Source organism: Homarus americanus, unplaced genomic scaffold, assembly GCF_018991925.1.
Source record: "Homarus americanus isolate GMGI-L3 unplaced genomic scaffold, GMGI_Hamer_2.0 scaffold52512, whole genome shotgun sequence".
Taxonomy (NCBI): domain Eukaryota; kingdom Metazoa; phylum Arthropoda; class Malacostraca; order Decapoda; family Nephropidae; genus Homarus; species Homarus americanus.
In genome coordinates, this window is record NW_024735442.1 from 15,124,010 (window position 1) to 15,146,645 (window position 22,636).

At 45.7% G+C, this 22,636-nt stretch overlaps 1 protein-coding gene across 1 annotated transcript in view; it reads left to right on the forward strand.

Annotated features, from left to right (window-relative positions):
- The first annotated feature begins 1,178 nt into the window (after window positions 1-1,178).
- LOC121870937 overlaps window positions 1,179-22,636 on the forward strand; it is a 48,984-nt gene continuing 27,526 nt past the window's right edge. The window contains exons 1-6 of the mRNA XM_042372910.1: window positions 1,179-1,212; window positions 4,685-5,296; window positions 5,801-5,976; window positions 6,452-6,569; window positions 15,533-15,798; window positions 16,675-17,823. Coding sequence (XP_042228844.1) covers window positions 1,179-1,212; window positions 4,685-5,296; window positions 5,801-5,976; window positions 6,452-6,569; window positions 15,533-15,798; window positions 16,675-17,823 — 2,355 coding nt within the window. The remainder of the gene's footprint in view (window positions 1,213-4,684; window positions 5,297-5,800; window positions 5,977-6,451; window positions 6,570-15,532; window positions 15,799-16,674; window positions 17,824-22,636) is intronic.

Below are 22,636 nucleotides of genomic sequence, written 5' to 3' on the forward strand. Positions count from 1 at the left end.
TATATATTATATGATACTCTCGTTTGGGTTACATAAGACACCAGTGTGACAAAATTGTTGTGATGAAACTCAAGTTAAAGACCACACATACCACCCGTTTAGTAACTTTGTTTGCGCTGGCCCAATGACACGATGTCGTAGAGCGTCTCACATGCTATCGTATATAAGCATCACTGTCAACACCGGGGCCTCTGAAGTGTCAAGATAATCCCCAAGCATCTCTGACAGGCTTTTCGTTTCGAGACATGACAGATTAATTTGTGTTTAGTGCTCCATAAATGAAGTTTCATTAGAACTGTAAAATGTATAGTTACTTGGGGACGTAAGCATGGCGTTGCATAATTTAAAGTGAATATTATAATATGTGGACCGTTTTACCCCCTCTTCATACTAATTGACAATTCTATATGATCATCAAATCTTAAATCAGCGTAAATCATCTCACGTGCATAAAACTAGTTGTAACTTATGTTGGCTGAAGCTACGTTACATAAGGTGAAAGTTAGTGGCGGCGGCAGCTGCTGGTTCATGTGTTTTGACCCAACACTATTGACCGTACACGCACTTAAAAAACAGGACTCATATGGTGTTATAAATATACATGTGGACATCTTGTTAGAACTGTGAGACTTATGGACATCTCGTCACTATAATAGGACATGTGCACACTACAACGCCACGTGGCAGAAACCTTCATAATTTTAATGGTATGAGATAAATTTTAGCTTTTGGCCTGACAGGTGATGTATTGATGGCGGCAGTGTTGACTGTAATCCTGCGTATTACCTGGTGTTTAATAGTCACAAATTACACCGCCAGCAACCTTCTGCAGGAGTAGTGTGAGAGATGAGCCGCGCTGGGGAAGGACGACGACGAGCAAACACAACCCTGATTTATTGATTACTATGGTTGTTTGTATGAAAATCCACGTCTTGGGGAAGTTATCCTGCCGGAAGTCTCATCGAAGGAGTGGACGGCGTTCCTTAGGATTCGTGTCCACCTGTGTAGAATCCTTAAGCATCCCATCGTTAATCCCTTGCGAGCTCGGCGACTCTTGAGTTTATCTGGATGGTCCACACTCGCTGGTATCAGACGGAGTACCTGCTCTAAATGTACATGTTGAATGGCACTGTGTTATCCCCGGGAGGAGGTGGTATTGGAAGCCAGTTCTAGGCGCTATGGAGCATAAGGCTGATTCACCAGTGCCCATATGTGAGAATATGTGCTTAGTGGACCGCTTTGGTGGGCACTGTTTTCGCGGTGAGGTGAACCCAGAGTCATGTAAAAGAAGTGGAGAGCTTCATGCATACATACAGGAGTCGGGTCTCGCCCTGGCCCAACTGTCTTTTCGTCAGTATGGAGGCGACCCTTCCTGTTTACCATGACATCATAAGACGGGTGATCTCTCTCTCCTACGGGATATATGTTAGTTGAGGTGAGGGTGAGTAGCCAGTGCACGGTCATGTTGTATCACAGGTAAGGAGAATCAGACACCTGCTCACCTGACCTCTTCCTCATTCCAGGCAGAAGGATGCGGCAGATCGACAAGCGTGATTGAGCAGCCTTGTGTACTCTAGCTATTGATTACTAGTCCGGTGTAGTAGTAATGGCCAGGGTTCAAACACATAATAAGGTCGTCGACTCTCCATATTAAGTAATCCTTGTGACCCATCTACGCGCGTTTGTTATTCCCAGGACGGAGGACAATATGAGCTACGAGTCTTGTAGTGTTGCTCGGTAGACGGACCCGTGATGGAGGTTACCTTGTGGTGCTGGATTACTTCTTGTTTTGTTACGCTGTTCTCTCTTGATCTTTTCATTTACTTTATGAATTTGTTCTTTGTTTTGCTTTTGGTTTATTTTCTCATTGACCTTACTATTCTTAATCTTTCTCTCTCCCTTTCTCCCATTCTCTTTTAAACTCATCCCTTTTCACTCATATTTCCTTTGTTCTCCCTCACCCCACCCTCCTGTTCTCTCTTCCTCACCTATCCCTACGTGTTTTACTCCCCCTTTCCCCATTTTCCCCAACTCTCCCTATACCATTTTACCTTTTCTATTCCTTCCTACCCCTCCCTCCCGGTTGCTGTTTCTCCCTATCTCTCTCTCTATCTGCCTCACCCTGCTTTTCCCTACCTCTCCCTATCTCGCCTCTACCTTCTCCCTACCCACTCTGCCTTTCCCTCCCACTCCTTCTCACTCCCCCATTCCTCAACCGTTCAGGCAGTGTTCCCGGGAGTGGTCGGGCCGCTCTTGCGTGCTTCAGAGGTTCACTTAGCGTCACCATCCGTCTTGGTTACCTCACCACTCAACCCTCGGGCCCACATTCCCAAAAATCCCAACGTCAATTTATAGGTATATATTTTTTTAAACCCTGGAGTGAGAGAAAGCGTTACCGGAAACTCTAGCTTCTATTTCATGTTTTTTGTCTCTACGTTGGGAGAAGAAAACGCGAATGAAGAACTCCGATCTCTCTTTTTTTTTTCCTGGGAGGGGAGGGGAGGAGAAGAGGTGGGGAAAGGAAATAAAAAAAAAACACCTCTCGTTACGGTAGAGTCTCAGCGTAAATTCGACACCATTAGACCCGGAGCTGATAATGTTTTTTTTTTTTGTTTTTTTTTATCTCTCAGTCGCCCGAGGTTAATTGAGTCAACCATATGTATTGTCAAGTGAGTAGTTGTGGAGGAAAATGTAATGTTGAGTGTATTAAGCATCAAGGGCGAGGAACACTTAAGTCTATCTTCCGTTTTGAGTGTTACCTCCTGGCCCTTTTCCTCTCCTTCTCTCTCGTTTTAGTCATCTCTCCTTTATCTTTTTCTCCCTTTATATATATTTTATATTTCCTTCTATATCTTCACCCTTGTTTTTCTTTGGCCTCTCGCTATCTGTTTCCTGTCGTGCTCTCGTGCTATTGAAAAACTGAATTTTTGAGTTGCGAATCAGTCATGAATTTACAGAATATATATATATATATTTTCTTGGGGGTGAGACATTTTTCGAGTAGAACTTAGGTTGGTGGGTGTTAGTGTTGGTGCCTGTAGGTGATGGTGGTAGTGATGATGGTGATAGTAGTGGTGTTAATGGTTGTCATAGTCGTGTTCCCCCCCCCCTCCTTCACCCCACCGTTGTTCCTAGTCCGCGCCTCATTGTGATGGCCACCACGGCTCCTCTTACTGCTCACTAGAATCACCAAACTTCTGAGATGAGAGGAATAGATAAAAAAGGAAAGCTTTTTTACAGGCTGTTAAATCAAGCAGAGAAAGCGCGTAGAGAGGGGGATGAGACGGAGAGAGGGAGGGATTAGGTCTCTGTTTCACTTGTCGTCTTGATCCTTCCTGAGGTCATGATTATGTTCAACCAGACAAAGTTTAGTGAAATTATGGAGTTGTTTTTGCATAATGTTTCGTATAGTTGTCATTAGTAGTAGGTGTTTGTTTATGTGTATAGTAGTGTGTGTGTGTGTGTGTGTGTGTGTGTGTGTGTGTGTGTGTGTGTGTGTAGGAGTTATATTGATGGCTCAGAAATAGCCACTATCGAGTCCTGATTTGACGTCATCATCGTCATCAACTTTCACAGGTATCGGGAAGAAGTGTTTGTGGTAATGGTAAACACGCCTCCCACCACCACCACACGCCCCCACCAGCACCACACGCCTTCCCCACCACCACCACCACCACACGCCTCCCACCACCATCACCACCACACACGCCTCCCACCACCAGTAAACTCCTCCCCCACCACCAGCAAACCCCTCCCCACCACCAGCAAACCCTCCCCACCACCAGCACACCCCCGACCATCACCACACGCCTTCCCACCAGCACACGCCTCCCCACCAGCACGCCTCCCCACCACCACACGCCCCCACCCCAGCACACGCCCCCACCAACACACGCCTCCCCACCAGCACACGCCTCTCCCACCACAGCACACGCCCACCAGCACACACACGCTCCCCACCAGCACACGCCTCCCCACCAGCACACGCCTCCCCACCAGCACACACCTCCCCACCACCACACGGCTCCCCCCACGTTCTCGCTCACGTGAGTACACTTACCAGTGCTGTAGGTCCAAGGTGTCAGCACGACGAGGCCAGTACAGGTGGAGAGCCTTGTCACAATACACTCGTGGGTACTCCTCCCTCAGCAGCTGCAACATTATTTATAACTCCTGAACACGAGCCGGGTAAAATTCATCTAATTGGGAAGGTTCGTCTCGTTTATTGTGTGTGTGTGTATATATGTGTGTGTGTGTGTGTGTGTGTGTGTGTGTGTGTGTGTGTGTGTGTGATTTCTTTTAATAGCCTAAAGTCAAAATAAAGTGTACTCCTAATTTTCAGTCAGTTGTTGAGTCGATGACCTTTCATTTCAATACAGAATATGACGGGCAGAAATGAGTCAGTGTTTCGAGGAATGATTTGGTGTTAGTGGTCGTTCACCAACACAAGAGCCAGAGTGATTGAGACGACCAGGTGTTTTGTGCACCCCCCTCCCTCCCTTCCTCCCTGTGTTGTGACCTTGTACACGACACTTGATAATGATGACTGACGTCGTAATGACCGCCTGTATATGTTGTGTTATCTATAGATTTTGTTCTTTCTCCTATAGTTTGTGCCACACATAGATGTTTTTTCTTTCTTGTAAATGTTGTGCTAAACATCGATTATTTTTCTCTCTTTCAGTCGATCTTCAACAAGGGAGCAGCGAGCAGGAGGGCGAGGAGTGTGAAGAGGACGAAGGGGAGGGCAACGCTCACACGCCACCGCACGACCCCGGCAGCCCTCATACCCGCTACCCCTACAGCAGACCTCCGCACAACCAGTACCCTCCCTATTTTCCACGACGGGGCGGCCACCACCACGGCTACTACTACAGAAACTTCGACAAGAGGTTCGACAGGCGCGGAGGCTTCGACAGGTACAACAACGAAAACTTGAGGACCTTCGAGGACAGAGGACCGTACCCGAAGCCTCCATTCTACGAGAGACAGTACTTCTACGATAACAAGTACTACGGGCGGCCCCCTTATTGCGGCGACCGTAATTTTAAGTTCGGCTATGTTGAGCGAGGTCGACGACCCTTCAGGCCGTATGGACGGCCCGGGTTCTTCCCCAGGGGGTTTCCGGGGCCCTATCCTGATGGAGGGTACCCAATGGACGGTAGTGGGTGCGGGGGCCAAGAGGAGGACGAGGAGGAGGAGGAGTGGGAGGAGATCCCTACGGAGGAACAACACAACGGGAGTGAGGGTGGTGAGAGACCCTCCCAGCCCGTCCACACCGTCATGATCAACAATGGTGAGTGGTCATAATGGCTGCCTCTACAACAACAATAAATTGTAATAAAATATGACACCCTTTATCCCCTCGTCTTGAAGAGTGAGTGAGTGTGTAATAATAATAATAATATGTATATAATAATAATAATAATAATAATAATTAACGGTTTATTGAAAGAGCTTGGCAGCCAGAAGGCTGAAAATATACAGTTACATATTTGGGGAATGGGTTACGAATTACAAATAATATACAAGTGACATAAGTGACACAAATAAGACATATAATAACTTAGATGGGGATCAGCTCAAACTACAGTTCATTTCAACATAGTGACAGTGTAGGGAGCAGTGTTTACCAGGAGTGTGTGTGTGTGTGTGTGTGTGTGTGTGTGTGTGTGTGTGTGTGTGTGTGTGTGTGTGTGTGTGTGTGTGTGTGTGTGTGTGTGTGTGTGTGTGTGTGTGTGTGCACTTGTTTACAAACAAAGGAAGGCAACGTGAACCACGTGTGTTTGTTTACCAACAGAAGAATACACCAAGATCCAGACGCCGCGTCAGGAGGTGATCTTCAAGAAGAGCTCGTTGGACCGCAAGCAGGACTCCCTCGACCAAGGTTCCGTCACCGGCTCCATGACCTCCGGGAGCGGCTCCTGCAGCACCGGCGGCGACGGTCCTGCCAGCGCCGGGGGGAGCGGAGACCTGGTGAGTGTGCTGTGGGGTGTTAGGGGCACCAGATGAGTGTGTTAAAGTGTTAGAGGCACCAGAGGAGTGTTAAAGGCACCAGAGGAGTGATTTAAAGTGTTAGAGGCACCGGGTGAGTGTGTTAGTGTTATAGGCACCATATGAGTGTGTTAAAGTGTTAGATGCACCAGATAAGTGTGTGAGAGGCATCAGGTGAGTGTGTTAAAGTGTTAGAGGCACCAGATGAGTGTGTTAAAGTGTTAGAGGCACCAGGTGAGTGTGTTAAAGTGTTAGATACACCAGATAAGTGTGTGAGAGGCATCAGGTGAGTGTGTTAAAGTGTTAGAGGCACCAGATGAGTGTGTTAAAGTGTTAGAGGCACCAGGTGAGTGTGTTAAAGTGTTAGAGGCACGAGATAAGTGTGTTAGAGGCATCAGGTGCGTTTTAATACGTTTGTTGTCGCCATTTCTTCACACGATTGTTGTTGTTGTTGCAGCTGGCAGGGGACCAGGTGTCGCTGTCTGGCTCTATGGAAGACAACTCCCTGTCTGTAGGTGGCGACGACCCGTCAGACATGCCCAGCCACCACGACCACCACGACCAAGTCTTCGAAGGTAGGTCATGTCGTTTTCCTCCCTCGTCGCTTGTTGGGTTATGACATGTATCGGGCCAAAATCCGGGAACAAAACGAAGGGTCATGAAATAATACGTTAAAAGTCCCAAAATAAGAGGCAGAAGTGCAAAAATAATCTATGGGAAAAAATAAGACTTAATTCCAAGAATAATAACACAAAAGACCAAAGACAATAAGACAAACAAGTCCAACAGTAATAAAGGAAATGTCCAGTGTTGGCAGAGTTTCAAGTCCAGCTGGTCGACCCCGGTAGTCCCAATGTCATTTGTCGTGAGAGAGAAAAAACACATTTAATCTTTTTCATTTCTCATTTTTAATTTTTCCCGTGTGTGTGTGTGTGTGTGTGTGTGTGTGTGTGTGTGTGTGTTAGTGAGATGTGGTGACACCTCCCTGGCTTTTGGGTGAGTGGGTGGGATGTGCTGTGTCGATGTAGGAGACTGGAAGAATGTGCTTTTCCTTATCCTTTCCTCCTCCCTTCCCTTTCACCTCTCCCTCATCCATCACCTTTTCCTCCTTACTCCTTCCTCACCTCACCATTTCCCCTCCACCCTCCTTCCTCATTCCTTTCCCTTCCAGACAGTATGCAAATGAGGGCGTGAGCGGAGGTAACAAGATAAGGCGGAGACACAGACACTGATGATGATGAGAGAGAGAGAGAGAACAGCCATGGATAAAGTTTATGGGTAATGGCGCTCACCAAAAACTGGACGAGTTTTGAATTCATGGGTCACTTAGAATGGGCGAACAGGTCCAATGGGTCACTAAAATGGGTGAGAGACTGAATGAGGTTATGAAGACCCTGGGATTGGCTGATATCTATGGACGCTGACGAAGGACCTTGTTCTGCTCAGGGCTATACACGGCTATCCAGGCCTACGAGGGGAAATTTGTCTGGTCGTGAAGGCCCGAGGGGAGTCTTATTTCCCAGGGAATGAGGGGATAATAATGAGAGGGATGACGGAGCAATTTGGAGGATAGGGGCTGGGAGGGAGGGATGGTGGGGGGGGGGACCGAGATTTGAGCTTCTTGCAGACTGATAATGGAGAGAGACCGGCAGGGATAAACTCACTTATTACCCCCTAAAACACGACAAGGCAAGAAATAAACAAACTCCCGGGTAACCGTTGAGACCGTTAGTGCTGAATGTTTCAAATTCAAAATACTGATCGATGACGGGAGGCGGAATGAACGTACGGAGGGGCTGTGATTGGCTGCCGAACATCGAGCTTACCATCCGTGAAATTGGACAGCGAATCAGGGCGCGAAATCTCACAAAGAATAGTATGTGTTTTTGTTTTTGTTTTTAAGTTCTGATGGAAAATATGTCTCACTGGGTCACTCCACCATCGTTACAAACAAAACATATTGTCAAAATTGCCTCTAAATTGTCCCTCGATTAGAACTTTGCATTAGTTAGGGAAATGATAACGAATCTTTGAGAATCGATGCCCGGGAGTTTTTCACGGTCCACCGATTGAATACAAGAAAAAAGATCGGCAACTCTGGCATCGGGATGAGGAAGTATTGTATATAATAGTCAACATAGTAGTGTGTAGGCCTAAGTTGGGGAGGGGGGAGAGGTGCGGCTGTGAGGTAGACTATAAACCTCCCGAGCGTGGTTTAAGTGTTCTAACTGTACATACCCGCACATGTACAGTCACCCAAAGAAGTCCTGTCGCGAACCATGAACCCCGAGATTCAGACTCTTGAATCCGAAGCATTTATGGACAGAATAATTTATCAGTGTCTACTGCTTCGGGTTCACGAGTCTGAATCGTGGTTCGCGACAGGACTTTTTTGGGTGACTGTACACGAGAATAGGGCGTAGTTGACCGGCCGTCGTATTTTTATTTTATTTATATATTTTTTTACGGGGATTAGCCCACCCGGGCACAGGTCACTAACCCACATCGGGGCCTGGGGGGCGAAAATGTAATAATAATAATGACAATAATAATAACAATAAAAATAAAAATAATAATAATAATAATAATAATAATAATAATAATAATAATAATAATAATAATAAAGAACCATGAAGAAAAAAAAAAAGATCAAAAGTGAGAAACAATATATGTATATGTTGTTTGTCAATAGTAAGAGAAACAATTGTGTGTAAATGAGGAAGAAAGTCAGATCAACAACCTGGGACTTGGTCATAATTTTCGTGATGTCATATGGCAGCAGGGTCTACCATTAGACAACACATTATGCTTCCAATATCTTCCCAGGCGGTAGTACCTCCCTGTTTGGTAACTGCCTAATACCTACTATCTATAGTGAGTATTATGAAAAACCTTGATAATAAGTCTCTGTGCTTAAGGTTATTCACTAGTCTTACCTCAGGGATACTAGTCAGGCATCGTTGGCATCGTTTAGCTAGCGTTGAGGAGATCAGTTAACGAGCAGGAGATACGAGATGTTTAAAAGTGTTGCTGACGCCAATATTCTCGTAGTGCTAAAGGGTACAAGACCTAAACGCCATTATCCGGGTGCTTGTATAGGCTCCACTCAACCAAGACATGACGCCATTATCCAAGTAGGAGGCGTTGTGTTGGCGCCATTCAACCAAGATCCGCTGGGCTGTGTTCGTCGGGTTTATTTTTATCGTTTTTTTTATGAAAGGAATTTTAACGTGGCAGCTGTCAATCGAGTCTTGAGATGACCTCACTTAAAACTCTTTCAGGGAAGCCGTTGTTTATTCTGTGCAGGTGTAAGATACTTGATACAGATACAGGTGTAGGGACGTAGTTCAAATATAGAGCCACGTACTACAGGTTTGGGATACGTGGTGCAGGTGTAGGGCCCGTAATACAGGTGTAGGATGCATGGTACAGGGGGTAGGGTACGCGGTACAGGTGTGGGTGTACCGCTCCAGCCAACCATCCACCGCCACGCTTCAGAAAGGTCATCGCTAGATACTGCTTTTGTCGATCAATGTTGTGAGGTCTTTGTCTGGTGTTGTGTTATATGTTGTGGTGCTGTGTTATATGTTGTTGAGTTGTGTTATATATTGTTCTGTGGTGTGTTATATTTGTTGTGTTGTGTTATTATGGCGTTATTGTTGCTGTGTTGTGTTATATATTGTTCTGTGTGGTGTTATATGTTGCTATGTTGTGTAATGTTGTGTTATATTGTGCACTGTTATGCTCATTTGTGTTATAATGTGCTTTGTTGTGTGTGTATTCCTCCGCCTGGTCTTATGGAGTGTGAAGTAGTGCGTGTTTTGATAATAAATAATTACTAAGCGTCTTTTTCTACTAATATCTAACTAATTTTTTTAAGTATTTAGAAGATGGGAGGACTTTATTATTATTATCATTATTATTATTATCATTATTATTATTATTATTATTATCATTATTGTTATTATTATTATGCGACAGTAGGGACACCATGTTTATTATTGCTAATGTTATCTTAGTTATTATTCGTTTGTTATTTTGTATTATATGTGTATCATTTTGTTGTTATTATTAGTCTTTTTATGAAACATTATAATATAGATTGTATGCGAGATATGTTGCCATCAGAGCGTCTTTGTTTTTTCATTGATCTCCGAGGCTTTTGACACCCCCCATCCCCACTCTCCCTTCAACCTCAGCTGTTCAATGTAAGCAAAAGCCGCTTCTCTCTCTCTCTCTCTCTCTCTCTCTCTCTCTCTCTCTCTCAGCTGTCGTCATTGGAGACAAACTCAGGGATTGTCTTGAGTCAACACAGAAAGAGGAAGACTTGTCGGGCTGTCTGTTTCAATACTTTTACTCACCGTGAGAAAGAGAGGGAGGAAGAAATAGAGAGAGGGAGGACGAAAACTAGAGAAGGGGGAAGAAAGACAATTAAAAAAGAAGAAAAATAGAAGGGAGAGAAGGAAAAATAAAGAAAATAGGATTAGAAAGAAAGAGGAATTTGAGAAAGGACAGATATGGAGAGAGAAAATGATATAGAAAGAAAGACGGAGGTAGGAAGTAGGAGAAGGGAAAGAAGAGGAAGAAGTTTGAAGGGTAAGAACGTATGGGAGATGAAGAGAAAGAGAGATAGAAAGAGAGAGAGAGAGAGAGAGATGACATTTACCTCCAAGATATTCCTTCTCTTTCATCAGTCATATACGTATCTGTCTGCTCTCGGTTCCCATATGTCTGTCTGTCTGTCAGTCATCTGTCTATTAGTGCTCAGTTAATCGTATATTTGTATTTGTTTGTTATTGTTGTCTCTTGTGTCTCGTGAACACTGAGAAAACATGACACATCTCTCTCTCTCTCTCTCTCTCTCTCTCTCTCTAAACCTAACCTAAGCCAGGAGTTGGATATGAAATCTTTCGTCTGGTTATTATTATTATTTAGTATCCGATATCTGGTTGAGAATCTGGGCAGACTTAATTCCGCCAGCGTTGATTTATTGAAGGGACAGGTAGTGAACTAATTAAGATTCCTCTAATTTATTGCAAAGACTTCAGGTAGGATGAAGTATGACTGTATGAAGCTCTGGCAGGATGGAGGATGACACACACACACACACACACACACACACACACACACACACACACACACACACACACACAGTAACCAAGGGTAGATGGGTGGTCAGGAAAATAAATCTCGCTCTGGTAAATGAGAGAGAGAGAGAGACTTTACCAGGCTTAACCATACTCACACACTCACCATACTCACAGATACTCACCATTATGTGTTAAGTAAGTCACTGTAACAGTCACTTACCATACTTACAGTCACTCACCATACTCAGTCACTCACCATACTCACAGATACTCACCATACTCACAATCACTCACCATACACACAGACACTCACCATACTCACAGACACTCACCATACTCACAGCCACTCACCATACTCACAATCACTCACCATACACACAGTCGCTCCAGTGTGACTCAGACTTATACAGACTAAAGTTAACTACATGTATTAACATATTCAACTTATTTAACTTTACTAACTTCAGCTATCTCACATGTGACTTAGCTGAATAATACTGAAAGTTAATGAGACTAATGTTAAAGCTCGCTCTCTCTCTCTCTCTCTCTCTCTCTCTCTCTCTCTCTCTCTCTCTCTCTCTCTCTCTCTCTCGTTTTATGTTTATTAATGCACTTACTTCTCTTGGTCAACTATTGTTATATTATCTCATTGCAGGACCCAAGAGGTAGTACCAGGGTTGAGAGTACCTGAAATGATATGCAGCATTAGGGTGGGGTGGGATGGAGGGTGAGAGGGTTCTGTTGCCGGGGTGGGTGCTGGAGCTACTGGCAAAATAGCGATGGTGGGGGTGGAGAGGGTGGGGGGGTCGTGACAGTGACACATGGAAGTAGAGAGAGTTCTTGGGACTACGTGGAGGAGTTGAAGGGAGAGAGGGAGGGAGGGAGGGAGGGGGTTGGTCTTGGAATGGCGTTGAAGGAAAGGAGAGTTTATTGAAAGACTAGAAAAATAAATATATAAAAAATGAGGGAAGTTTAGTGATGAAGGAATGTATCAAGGAGAGAGGAGGAAAAACTTGGTGTATAGAGTGAAGGAAGGAATGGAGAGATCCTATAAGACGCGCGGACGAAATGATTCGTTGAAAGACAAATGCCATCAAAGGTTCCCAGAAATGTCGAAAAAAAAATGTTCGGGAAAAGTCACAGACGACGTGTACACATATTTACGTGCGTAGTTACTGTGGTAAGAAGTTGGCCTTTGTAGTTTGATGATCTACCTTGTGAAGACAGTTTGGATTGTTTGAATTCTTGATGAGCGTCGACAATGATGACGTGGCACTCTTAGTGGTGCCAGAAGTGGAAATGACAACACAGGGATGGAATGAGTATTTCAGCCAAGACCTGTGTTATGTCACTCGACTCCAGTGAGGAGGAGGAGGAGGGGGGGGGATGGGAGCAGGGAGACAGGGGCGAAGAGAGAAAGAGGACGAGGGAAGGGAGAGGAGCGTGGGAGGAAAGGAAGAAGGGTAGAATCATGGCGAAGAAACTTACTCAAGAGCCGCGGGTGGAGACGAGAAGTTAAAGGCTGTAACAAGTCGTGATGGCTACGAGTGGAGACTTGTTCGAGGCGTAACATGACACCTCGAGGGAGTAAGTCAGGGAGTGACACTCGAACTGTATTGTGGGTGGAGTCAGGGTGACAGAGGCTCAGGTGAGGAAGAAATAAACTCAAAATTCTTAGTAGAGGTTTAGTGGTGCTGTTGGGGCAGCACCTTGTCTTGATCACGTGACCGCAGCCGCCCTCGAGAGAGTTTCTCTCTCTCTTTATATATATATATATATATATATATATATATATATATATATATATATATATATATATATATATATATATATATATATATATATATATATATATATATATCCAGTGTATAAACACACAAATGTTTCTCTCCGTCCCCACATGATCAGCACCCAGGCCGCCACTCTCACTGGCAACTTCCGAGGTTAAACCCACCATCGGGCCTTTAAAACCCTCCAAGCCCGGAATTTGATGGCATTATTCGGCGCGGCAGCTGTGCGTGGGTGTATGGTTGGCCCTGACCATGGCAATAAGGGCGGCGTTAAGGCCACACGTGAGAAGAATAGTCCACTCGGTCCTGAGCCCTGACGCAGAGCACTACATAGTGTTCCCGCCAAATGTTTATTTCACGAGCCAACAGCCCTGACACCTGGCGACCACTGGCACTGTCACTGAAAATACTGTACAGCGGGACTATAAAACCTCAGTTTTGACAACTAGATTACTTGAAAGTGTCAAACATTGTTTTAGTCTTAGTCGATGTTTATGTTTTTATTTATTATCACTAAGAACAACATTTGTTTACCACTATCCACCTCTTGGTCTCTGGGTGTTCATTTGGAAGTACCTCGGAGGCTACTCTGGCCCACCATCATGGCTGCTGAATATCACAATGTCCTTCACCAAATACTTCCCGCCTTGAACCTCTCCCAGAATGTAGCGCGACTTACTTATGGCTCCTCTTAACCTCCAGTATATGTATATTGTGTATCTTCAACTCTACTTGTTGACTTGATGCACTTTTCCCTGTAACTTACACTGACCAAAACTCTTCATCTGACTTTCGTCAGCGCGACCTCTCCTGACATAGTTCTCGTTCATATGACCCCACTTGACCTCGTATTTACTCTCTGCTACCTTATCCATAATTATGCTCTATTGGCCAACTTGTCACTCCTATAACTCTACGGGTTTCACATGACTTGTGTTCGCCTCGCCTTTTCGTCTGTTGAAAGTCTTCAGGATAACTCGTGCTCGCCTCCTGTCCCTTGGGAGCTGTGCCCTGACACCCCCAGTTCACCCATCTGTGATTGGGTACCTAACTGTACAGTTAATAAAGTGAAGACGATCAAGTGCAGTGCCGGCCATGGTGTCTCATTATATATCTAAAAAATAAAAAAACAATAAAAACAATAAAAAAATAACTAAAAAAGAAAACAAAAAATACACTGCTTCATCCGCACTGACCATCAAGGGACCCACTTTCATTTACACACATAAAATATATACATTTCATTTTCCTAAATGTGTACACGGTAGTTGGTCTGTCAGATTTGAGAATGTTTTATATGTCTTCCTGAACGTCACCTAAGACGTTTTCATCAGGAAGGTAAACAAACAAATGTGACTAACAGACAGGTGGTGTGTTTGTCATCTAAATTGAAGAATTAAGGGACGGAAACGTAAACACAGTGACAGAAGAAAGCGGTCATAAAGGAAGTGATCTTAGACATTCAAACAGGATTTAACAGCTGTGCATAACACGAAAGGCAGGAATGTCGGGCTTAAGACAGAATAGAAAGAAGCGAATAACAGGGAAGGTGAGACCACAAACAACTGATAAACAAAAATATTACCAGGGAAGGCAAAAACAGGGAGAAAGAAAACAAACAAAAGAATTATGCACGATGACACCAACATAGGACTCTGGCCACAGGGGTCCATCTGTGTGGCGCAGGTGGGTTCATAAGCACCTGCCGGCGGGAAGAATACGCGCGCTTTTGTATCTTCCCGTCCCCAGTGAACCGGATTTCGGGGAATAGAGGAAGGTCTCCCTCGTCTTTACGGCACTCAGGAGACAGGGGTGGAGGAGAAGAATGAAGTCTGGTGAAGATCGATGTGGGGAGCAAAAATTTAAGATCGATGTTGTGAGGAAGAGACGTTCTTGGTGCTGGCTGGTGAAGATCGATGTGGGGAGCAAAAATTTAAGATCGTTGGCTGGATGTTGTGAGGAAGAGACGTTCTTGGTGCTGGCCGCCTGATGACCCCGTGTGTTTATTGGTCATACTCGCACTCCTAAGAGGGAAGAGCTTGACGTATCCACACAAAGAAGCCATTTAATCAGTGTGTACAGGGGCAGTTGATTCATTAGCTGGAACACTTGATCTTCAGAGGGACAGCCTGCCAGTTAGTCCATGCACAAGACGCGACTAATATATACCAGTCACTATTAAGTTGGCTGTCATTCTCTAGACACCCGTTAAAGTATCAACACAGTGACCCGGCCACTTCAAGGACTAGTTCAAGGACGCTAGTCACAATTGTACAATTACGTAAAGCTAAGTATTGTAGGTCTGTTACGTAAGGATCTTTGAGTGGGAACCTCGTTGTAATGAGCGGATTTTGTTTTCAGTATCAAATATTGTTGAATATTCTTGATATAAAATTCCTACATAGATATTTATAAACCTGAATAATACTGTTGCATAAATGTGACTTTTCAAGTTTATTATGAAGACATGTTTATGCAAGATTTGACTTGCCAATGTAGTTGTTGCCAAGCAGGTCTTGAGTGTTGTTACCCAGACGTAAACACATCCCTCTTGTCAGACGAGCAGTAAGTTCATGTATTAACATACCTGCCCTGACACAGGTGTATTAGTTGTAAACCGTGTTGTTGTTATCACCTGAAGTATGTGCCTCCCTGCAGACCCCAGCGAGATGTTCGTGAGTGACGGCGGAGGACCCCCCTTGGCGGGTGTAGTGATGCAGCAGGCGTACCCGGGAGGCCCCATGTTCACCATTCCAGTGCACTGGACGCCCTTCATCGACCCCGGCCTTATCCCCGGGGAGACGGCCCTCACCCCACTTGACCCAGCCTTCACCCACGTCATTGACCCCAAGTCTCTGCCCATCGACCCAGTACACATTCTGCCCGTCCAGCACGATGCCACAGGCTGCCCCGTCCAGGTCCAGGTAAGACACCTTCCCGCGCCCCACTGTACTGTAGTTCCTGGCTGAGGTCACACAAATCCACGAAGATCCTCCCGTAAGTTCCAGCCGGGGCGAGACAAGTACCCCTCAAGGCCATCTTGTGCTGTACTCGTATGTCTACAACAGAGTAAGTTGCTCCTGATAGACGCCGTGTAAGTCAGGGTGAAAGTGAAAACTGACCCAACACCTTCCTGTAAGTGCAGGAAGTGCGGGTTCAGATACCAGTCCTGTAGGTTCAAGTTCAGGCCTCCTGAGTTCCCTCCTCAAGTATATTTCTGTGTCTGTCTCTGTGTCTAGGTTCGGTATTATCGCCACCCTACCTTTATACACTACCATGATGGTTGTAAGAGCCTCCCTCACGAGTTAGATGAACCCTGCCTGTGGGGACCCATACTCGTACAGCCCCCCCCCCCCTTAAAGGCCTTAACAAGCGGAACTTAGATCATTGACTCATGACCTGCCATCCTTTTGTTCTCTCTCGATTCATGGTGTCCTTGCTATAAATAACTTAATAATTAGTACAGGTGTGTTTGTGACGCCGCGGCAGGTCGTGGTGCACCGCCCACCAGTCCTGCCTCGTTGTGGCCGGCGTTCATGATCCCGCCCACCTTCTGATAATCCCCGGCTGATTTTCTCAGAGGCCTTTGTAGCTAGACTGGCGGCTGTTGCATAGTTTGACAGACGTGTGTATGATTCGTAGAGTTTGTCTATGTAAATAAATGAATTAAAAGACATTAAGTTCATACTTGTTAATTATGTAAGTAAATTACTTACAGACTAATCATGACCACAAATAAATCTTTAATATGCAGGACAACAACATATTATTTTTATGACACTGTGTTCTGTATTCTGTAGGTCAAGGTTGACTCCAACGGCGTGCCTATCCAGATCGAGCCGAGCGCCTTCACCGTGTCGCTGAGTACCCTCCAGCAAACGCACCCGGAGACCACAGACCAAGATGACACAACACCTCGGGATGGAGTCTCGCAGAAGGAACGCAGATCGAAACGACAAAAGCATAAGAATGTATCTGTGGTGAATACTGACGATCAGGAGACGGACACGATAGAAAAAGTGAAAGAAAAAGAAGGAGAAAGTATAGAGAATAAAGAAAAGGTTGAAGAGCTGCAACAAGACGCTCAGCAGCTCGAGAGGGAAAATAGTGAACACGAGGATAACAAAGACGTGGCTCCGACGGGTGTGGAAACAGAACACCAACTGACTACCTCAGCCGATGACGTGGTGAGTACCGTGTCATCCCCCACTGGTGTGGACGAGGACATGGTGCCTGCCGTGTCCTCCCCTTCTGTTATCGACGAGGACAGAGTGTCTGCCGTGTCCTCCCCTTCTGTTATCGACGAGGACATGGTGCCTGCCGTGTCCTCCTCTTCTGTTATCGACGAGGACATGGTGCCTGCCGTGTCCTCCCCTTGTGTTATCGACGAGGACAGGGTGCCTGCCGTGTCCTCCTCTTCTGTTATTAACGAGGACATGGTGCCTGCCGTGTCCTCCCCTTGTGTTATCGACGAGGACAGGGTGCCTGCCGTGTCCTCCGACACTGCCATGGACGAGGACATGGTGCCTGCCTTGTCTTCCGACGCTGCCGTGGACGATGTCAAGGTGTCTTCCCCTACTTCTGAGGACGCTAAGGCAGGAGGACCTAGTGCGGAGGTGGTGATGGAAGTAGTGATGGAGGTGGAGTCAGTGGAAGGTGTAGTGGATCAACTGGAAAACGTGCAGGTGGTGAAGGGAGGAGTGGCAACAACAGTGTCACAAGAACCTCACAGTGAAGTGTTGGTAAAAGTCAGTGAGAAGGAGACTGGGTCGTTGTCTAGTGCAGTGCCGCAGGAGAGGACTTCCCCTGCGGCAGGCACACACTGCCAGAACCAGGTAGTGGTGGTCCAGACCATAGAGGAGGACGACGAGGAGGAAGAGGAAGAAGAGGAGGAGGAAGATATGCTGACCAAGGAGTCTGAAGAATGTTCAGACTCCAGTGACTCACAGGTAGGTAGTATCGTCTTGCTTCATTGTTTATGTAGTAATATTTGTCTCCACTTCGTAGTTTAGTTGTAAAATGTTTATTTGTTTAGTCATTTTGTGTGACAGTAGAGCTACTGTATGTTTCATGTTAGTTATGATAGCGTTAGTTTGCAGTTTCCTTTCTTCCTTTAACACCACAAACTTGTACCAGCCTTCTTCTTGTTCTCCTTTCATAAGCTGGAGTTTCATCCCCAGCTTAGAAGAGGTAAAACAAGTGGTCCCGTAGGCCCCTGGGTGTGTATACACATACACATTACACTGAACTGTCTTCGGTGGCCGGCACTTCACTTGACCACCTTCACTTCCCCAACTCTAAAGTTAGGTACCCTTTCACAGGTCGGAGGATTGGGTATGCCCCGAGGTCTACTATCTGGGCTCAGTTGTTCCAGTAATATTTTCGGGGTGATAACTTACGACAACTTTTTACAAGTCTTTGGATCGTTCCTTCTAAAAATCACACATAGTTCAGTGATTGTCTTAGTCAGCTCCCATCATGTGCATTAAAACAAACGCTTTAGTGAGATCATGAGAAAAAATTAATAATAAACTTAAATGTTTTCTTTACCATAGATGCTTGATCTTATGTCTGACCAAACCCCCTCCTCCTCCTCCTCCTCCTCCTCCTCATTATCATCAACTTCTACTACCTATTTCCTCTTCTCTCTCTTCTCCATACCCCTTCTCTTGGATAGGGCCATGTCCTTGTCGTTACTTCCCCCCGTGTCCTCGCCCATGCCGTGGCTATCCATATCAGCGAGGGATCTCTTCTGTGTGACGCCCCAAAGTATAGAGGTCCTTCCAGGGCTGATCCTCCTGCCGTGGAGAGTACTAAAGTATCCTGTCTGAGGAGGAGTGAGAGAGAGGGGAGAGGAGGGAGACAAGAGAGAGGGGGGAGGAGAGAGACAAAGAGAGAGAGGGAGGATGAAGGAGAGAAAGAAAGAGAGGAGGGGAAGTGCACAGAGAGTTGGGAGGGAGAGAAGGAGAGAGAGGGGGAAGGAAGGGGGAAGAGAGAGCAATACCGTGAGAGCAGTTGTGTTTTAGAGTAGGAGATAAACTTTCTTTTTTTGTCGACGTGTTGTTGTTCATGACTGTGTGTGTGTGTGTGTGTGTGTGTGTGTGTGTGTGTGTGTGTGTGTGTGTGTGTGTGTGTGTTAAGTCGTGACCGAGAATGACTCTGCAGGTGATGGGGTGTGTTAAGCCGCAGCGGGAACGAGAAACATCCCTCACTGCTATAAGACATTCATCAGTGAGGTCAGGAGAGCACAACATTTGGCTGGGAAAACGAAGCCAAAACTTTTACTTCCTCGACCACATCCTCGACCATGGCCTCGACCACATCCTCGACCACATCCTCGACCATATCCTCGACCATGGCCAGGGTTCACCATCTTACAGTTAATAAACAAACAAGATTATAACCCGTATGTAGCCGCGACAGAAAACAACTTCCTGTAAAAACAAAATTGTACCCATTTTTAAGTTTTTTCCCTCACTCTTATTTTTTACCCACTTTTTTCCCCAAGATTTTTCCACTTGTCTCTCTACCAGATTTTTTATGCTCCTCATTTTTTTTTCCTTTGTCTCTTTATCGGAATTTTTTATGCCTCTGATTTTTTACCCCCCCTTTGTCTTTTTGGTCTCAATATTTTCCTGTATTTGGGATTTAGAAATTTTCCTTGAGATTTTTTTTCAAGTTTTAGTTTTTACGTCACTTTTTTAATGAAGGGGGTGAAGACAGGGGAAAGGGAGAGGGGAGGATAGAAGTTAAGGGAGGAAAGGGAAATGGATGGGAGCTAAAGGGAAGGATTGAATGTCAGGGAGCTTAGCAGTCAGAGGGAGTTTTGTTGAGGGGAATAGAAATTTAAGGTCAGGGAGATAAGAGAATGAATTGATTGGAGGTCGGGAATTGGAAAGCAGGGAGATTGGCTTTCAGGGAGGTTAATATAACTTGGTGTTTGGATGGCATAGAGACGAGGGAGATTAGAAAGGTGGAAGATTATAGCTCAGGGAGGTTAATATAACTTAGTGTTTGGAAGGCATAGAGACGAGGGAGATTAGAAAGGAGGAAGATTAGAGCTCAGGGAGGTTAATATAAGGTGGTGATTGGATGCCAGAGAAACGAGGGAGGGAGATTGGGAGAGCAGGAAGAATGGCTCTCAGGGGCGATTGGATGTCAGAGAGGTGTTATATTAAAACCTGGATGGATTATGAACTTTGACCTCACAGAAGACGTAAAGGAAAGTTTAATTAGAAAGGGGAGGAAGAAAGAATGGTTCATCGCCAAGGTCTCATTATTCTGCTTCTGTGTCTCGACTTACTCAGGCAGGGATGAAAAGGCAAGGAGTAACACTCAGTTGTGACTTGGAAAATAAAAATGAGATAAAAATATTGCCATCTTGTTCAACTCGGAAGTGACAAGTGAGGATTGACAATGTTGCTGAGAAAGACGAGAGGAAGACATAGGGAAGACTTAGAGAAACTATGTATTTTCTTGCTTGAGAAAGACTTAAATAAAACAAGGAAGCGACTGTACAAGAAAAGCTACAGAGACGTTTGGTGACAGCTGTTGATGTGGTAGGGTAGGTGGGGTAGGGAAGGGGGAGTGGTGACAGGGAGGGTGGTGATGGTGTTGGTAGGGGTGTTGGTGGGGGTGTTGGTGGGGGTGTTTGTTCTTGCAGCAGGAGTTATTGTGTAGCCCATGACCTGCTGTTGTCTGAAGGTAGACTTGTGAGGGAGTCAATGGTACACACTACAGTATATTGGCAAAACTACATTAGATGGATCACCGGCTAACACTGTATTGGTTACACCACTTGGATGTTAATTGATTGACGGATAAAGGGTGATAGTTTGCCAGTGCAGTTGGCGAGTTGTCATACAGCTCGTTAACTCAAAGTATAGTTGTTGTGTTGGTGACAGCTTCTATTTCATTGACACATTTCTGCCCAGGTGGCCTTTGTACACGAGGGGCTGCCACTGTTGTTATTATTATAATCATGATTCTTAACAGTGCGTAGTATAGTTCTGTTGAGAGGCTCGACGTCTCTCTCTCTCTCTCTCTCTCTCTCTCTCTCTCTCTCTCTCTCTCTCCGTTCACGTGTGTGTGTGTGTGTGTGTGTGTACGCTAGTGCCGTGTGAGTCAGCGGGGTAAGGCGTGAGCAACTTACAGTGCTGACGGATGAGTGTGGAGTGACAGCTTCTGCAATACCCAGTAAGATGTCGGTCGTTGCAAAAACCAGTACTCAGTGTTGTGCGGTGATGATGGCGATGGTGGTAATGATAGTGAATACGTTTATATTCTAATCCAATCTAGGTTAATTCTTTACTTGTACCTTGTGAAATGTATCAAGTCAGCATCTCATATTTCCGACTCAGAGGTTAAGTGACGTCATGTGAGGAAATTAGTGGTATGGAGTCTCGCTTTTCTATCTATTTTCAACTATTTTTCTCCCTCTCTAACTCTATTATCCTCGCTCTCATATTTCACTCGCTTTAACCTGGTTGGATGATTCGTCTCTCTCTCTCTCTCTCTCTCTCTCTCTCTCTCTCTCTCTCTCTCTCCCCCTCCATCTCATACACTGCCAGGTGAGATCTGCCAGGTTAAATAATCAAGGTACATAATCTCGCATTTTCACCTTGAGTCAGACATCATTACCTGTCAGAACAAATTCCCCCACTGGCTGGTTGGGTCCCGTCTCGAATATTACTCATAGATCGTTATTGCCAGCGCCTCCGGTTACCTGATCTACAACCGGCTCCCTTCGTTATAGGAAGTTGTTTTCGTGGTATTTAATGTCTCTATGATGACCAAGACTGTCAGGGGCCACATGGGGAGGAGGGAGAGGGGCCAAGGGTCGTCAAGATGTGTTGGTCGTGGTTCCTCCGCTTTGGGCGCCAAATCTCGTGGGTGTTTCTGGGTCGTGTCTTGTTGTTTCTCTTTGTAGCTCTGCCTTTATTGTTTCGTCTCTCTACATTTGTTCGTCTTCCCGTCACCTTTTTGTCTGTCTGTCTCTCTGGCTGTAGCTTAGCTTCTTCTTCTTTCTTCTTCTTCTTCTACTCAACCCCACTTAGCATTTCTTTCACTTCTTAACACCCCCTACCCATGGCGCCCTACTCAACACCTTGCTAACCCACCATCCACCCCCCACCCTCACCCATTTCCCGAATGTCACCTTGGACACGGCATCATCTTCATACAATTTTGTCTTCCTCCCCACCACCCTCCCACATCCTCCTCTTCCCCCACCATTCCTACCATATCCTCCCTCACCACCCTTCCACTACCTCACCCCACTACCCTCCAACAATCTCAACCCACCACCTTCCACATCCCCCCCACCCTCCTACATCCCCTCACCACCTTTCCACATCCTGCCCACCACCCCCACTATCACCCCCAGCACCTCCCACTATCACTCCCAGCATTCCCTCCCTACCCCCACCACCCCCCACTTCCTCATTCATCTGTCAACGAAGACCGAGGACAAATCTACATATTATGAACTCGTTGATGATGAATACCTTATTACGTGATCATCAGAACCTACAGAGCCTCAAGGAACATCTCAGCTCCTTGCTTCTCTCTGTCGTTGTATCTACACGTTTCACATACACCCCTGACTAGGTTACCGGGGGGGTGGGGGTATGGAGGAGGAGGAGGATGGCAAGAGAAAACAAGTTAGGGAAGAAAGGGGGAAGAGGAAACCAGGTTGATAGAAGGAGGACGAGGGTCGGAGAGAGGGAGGGAAAGGAGGAGGGGGGGTAGAGGAAAGAAAAC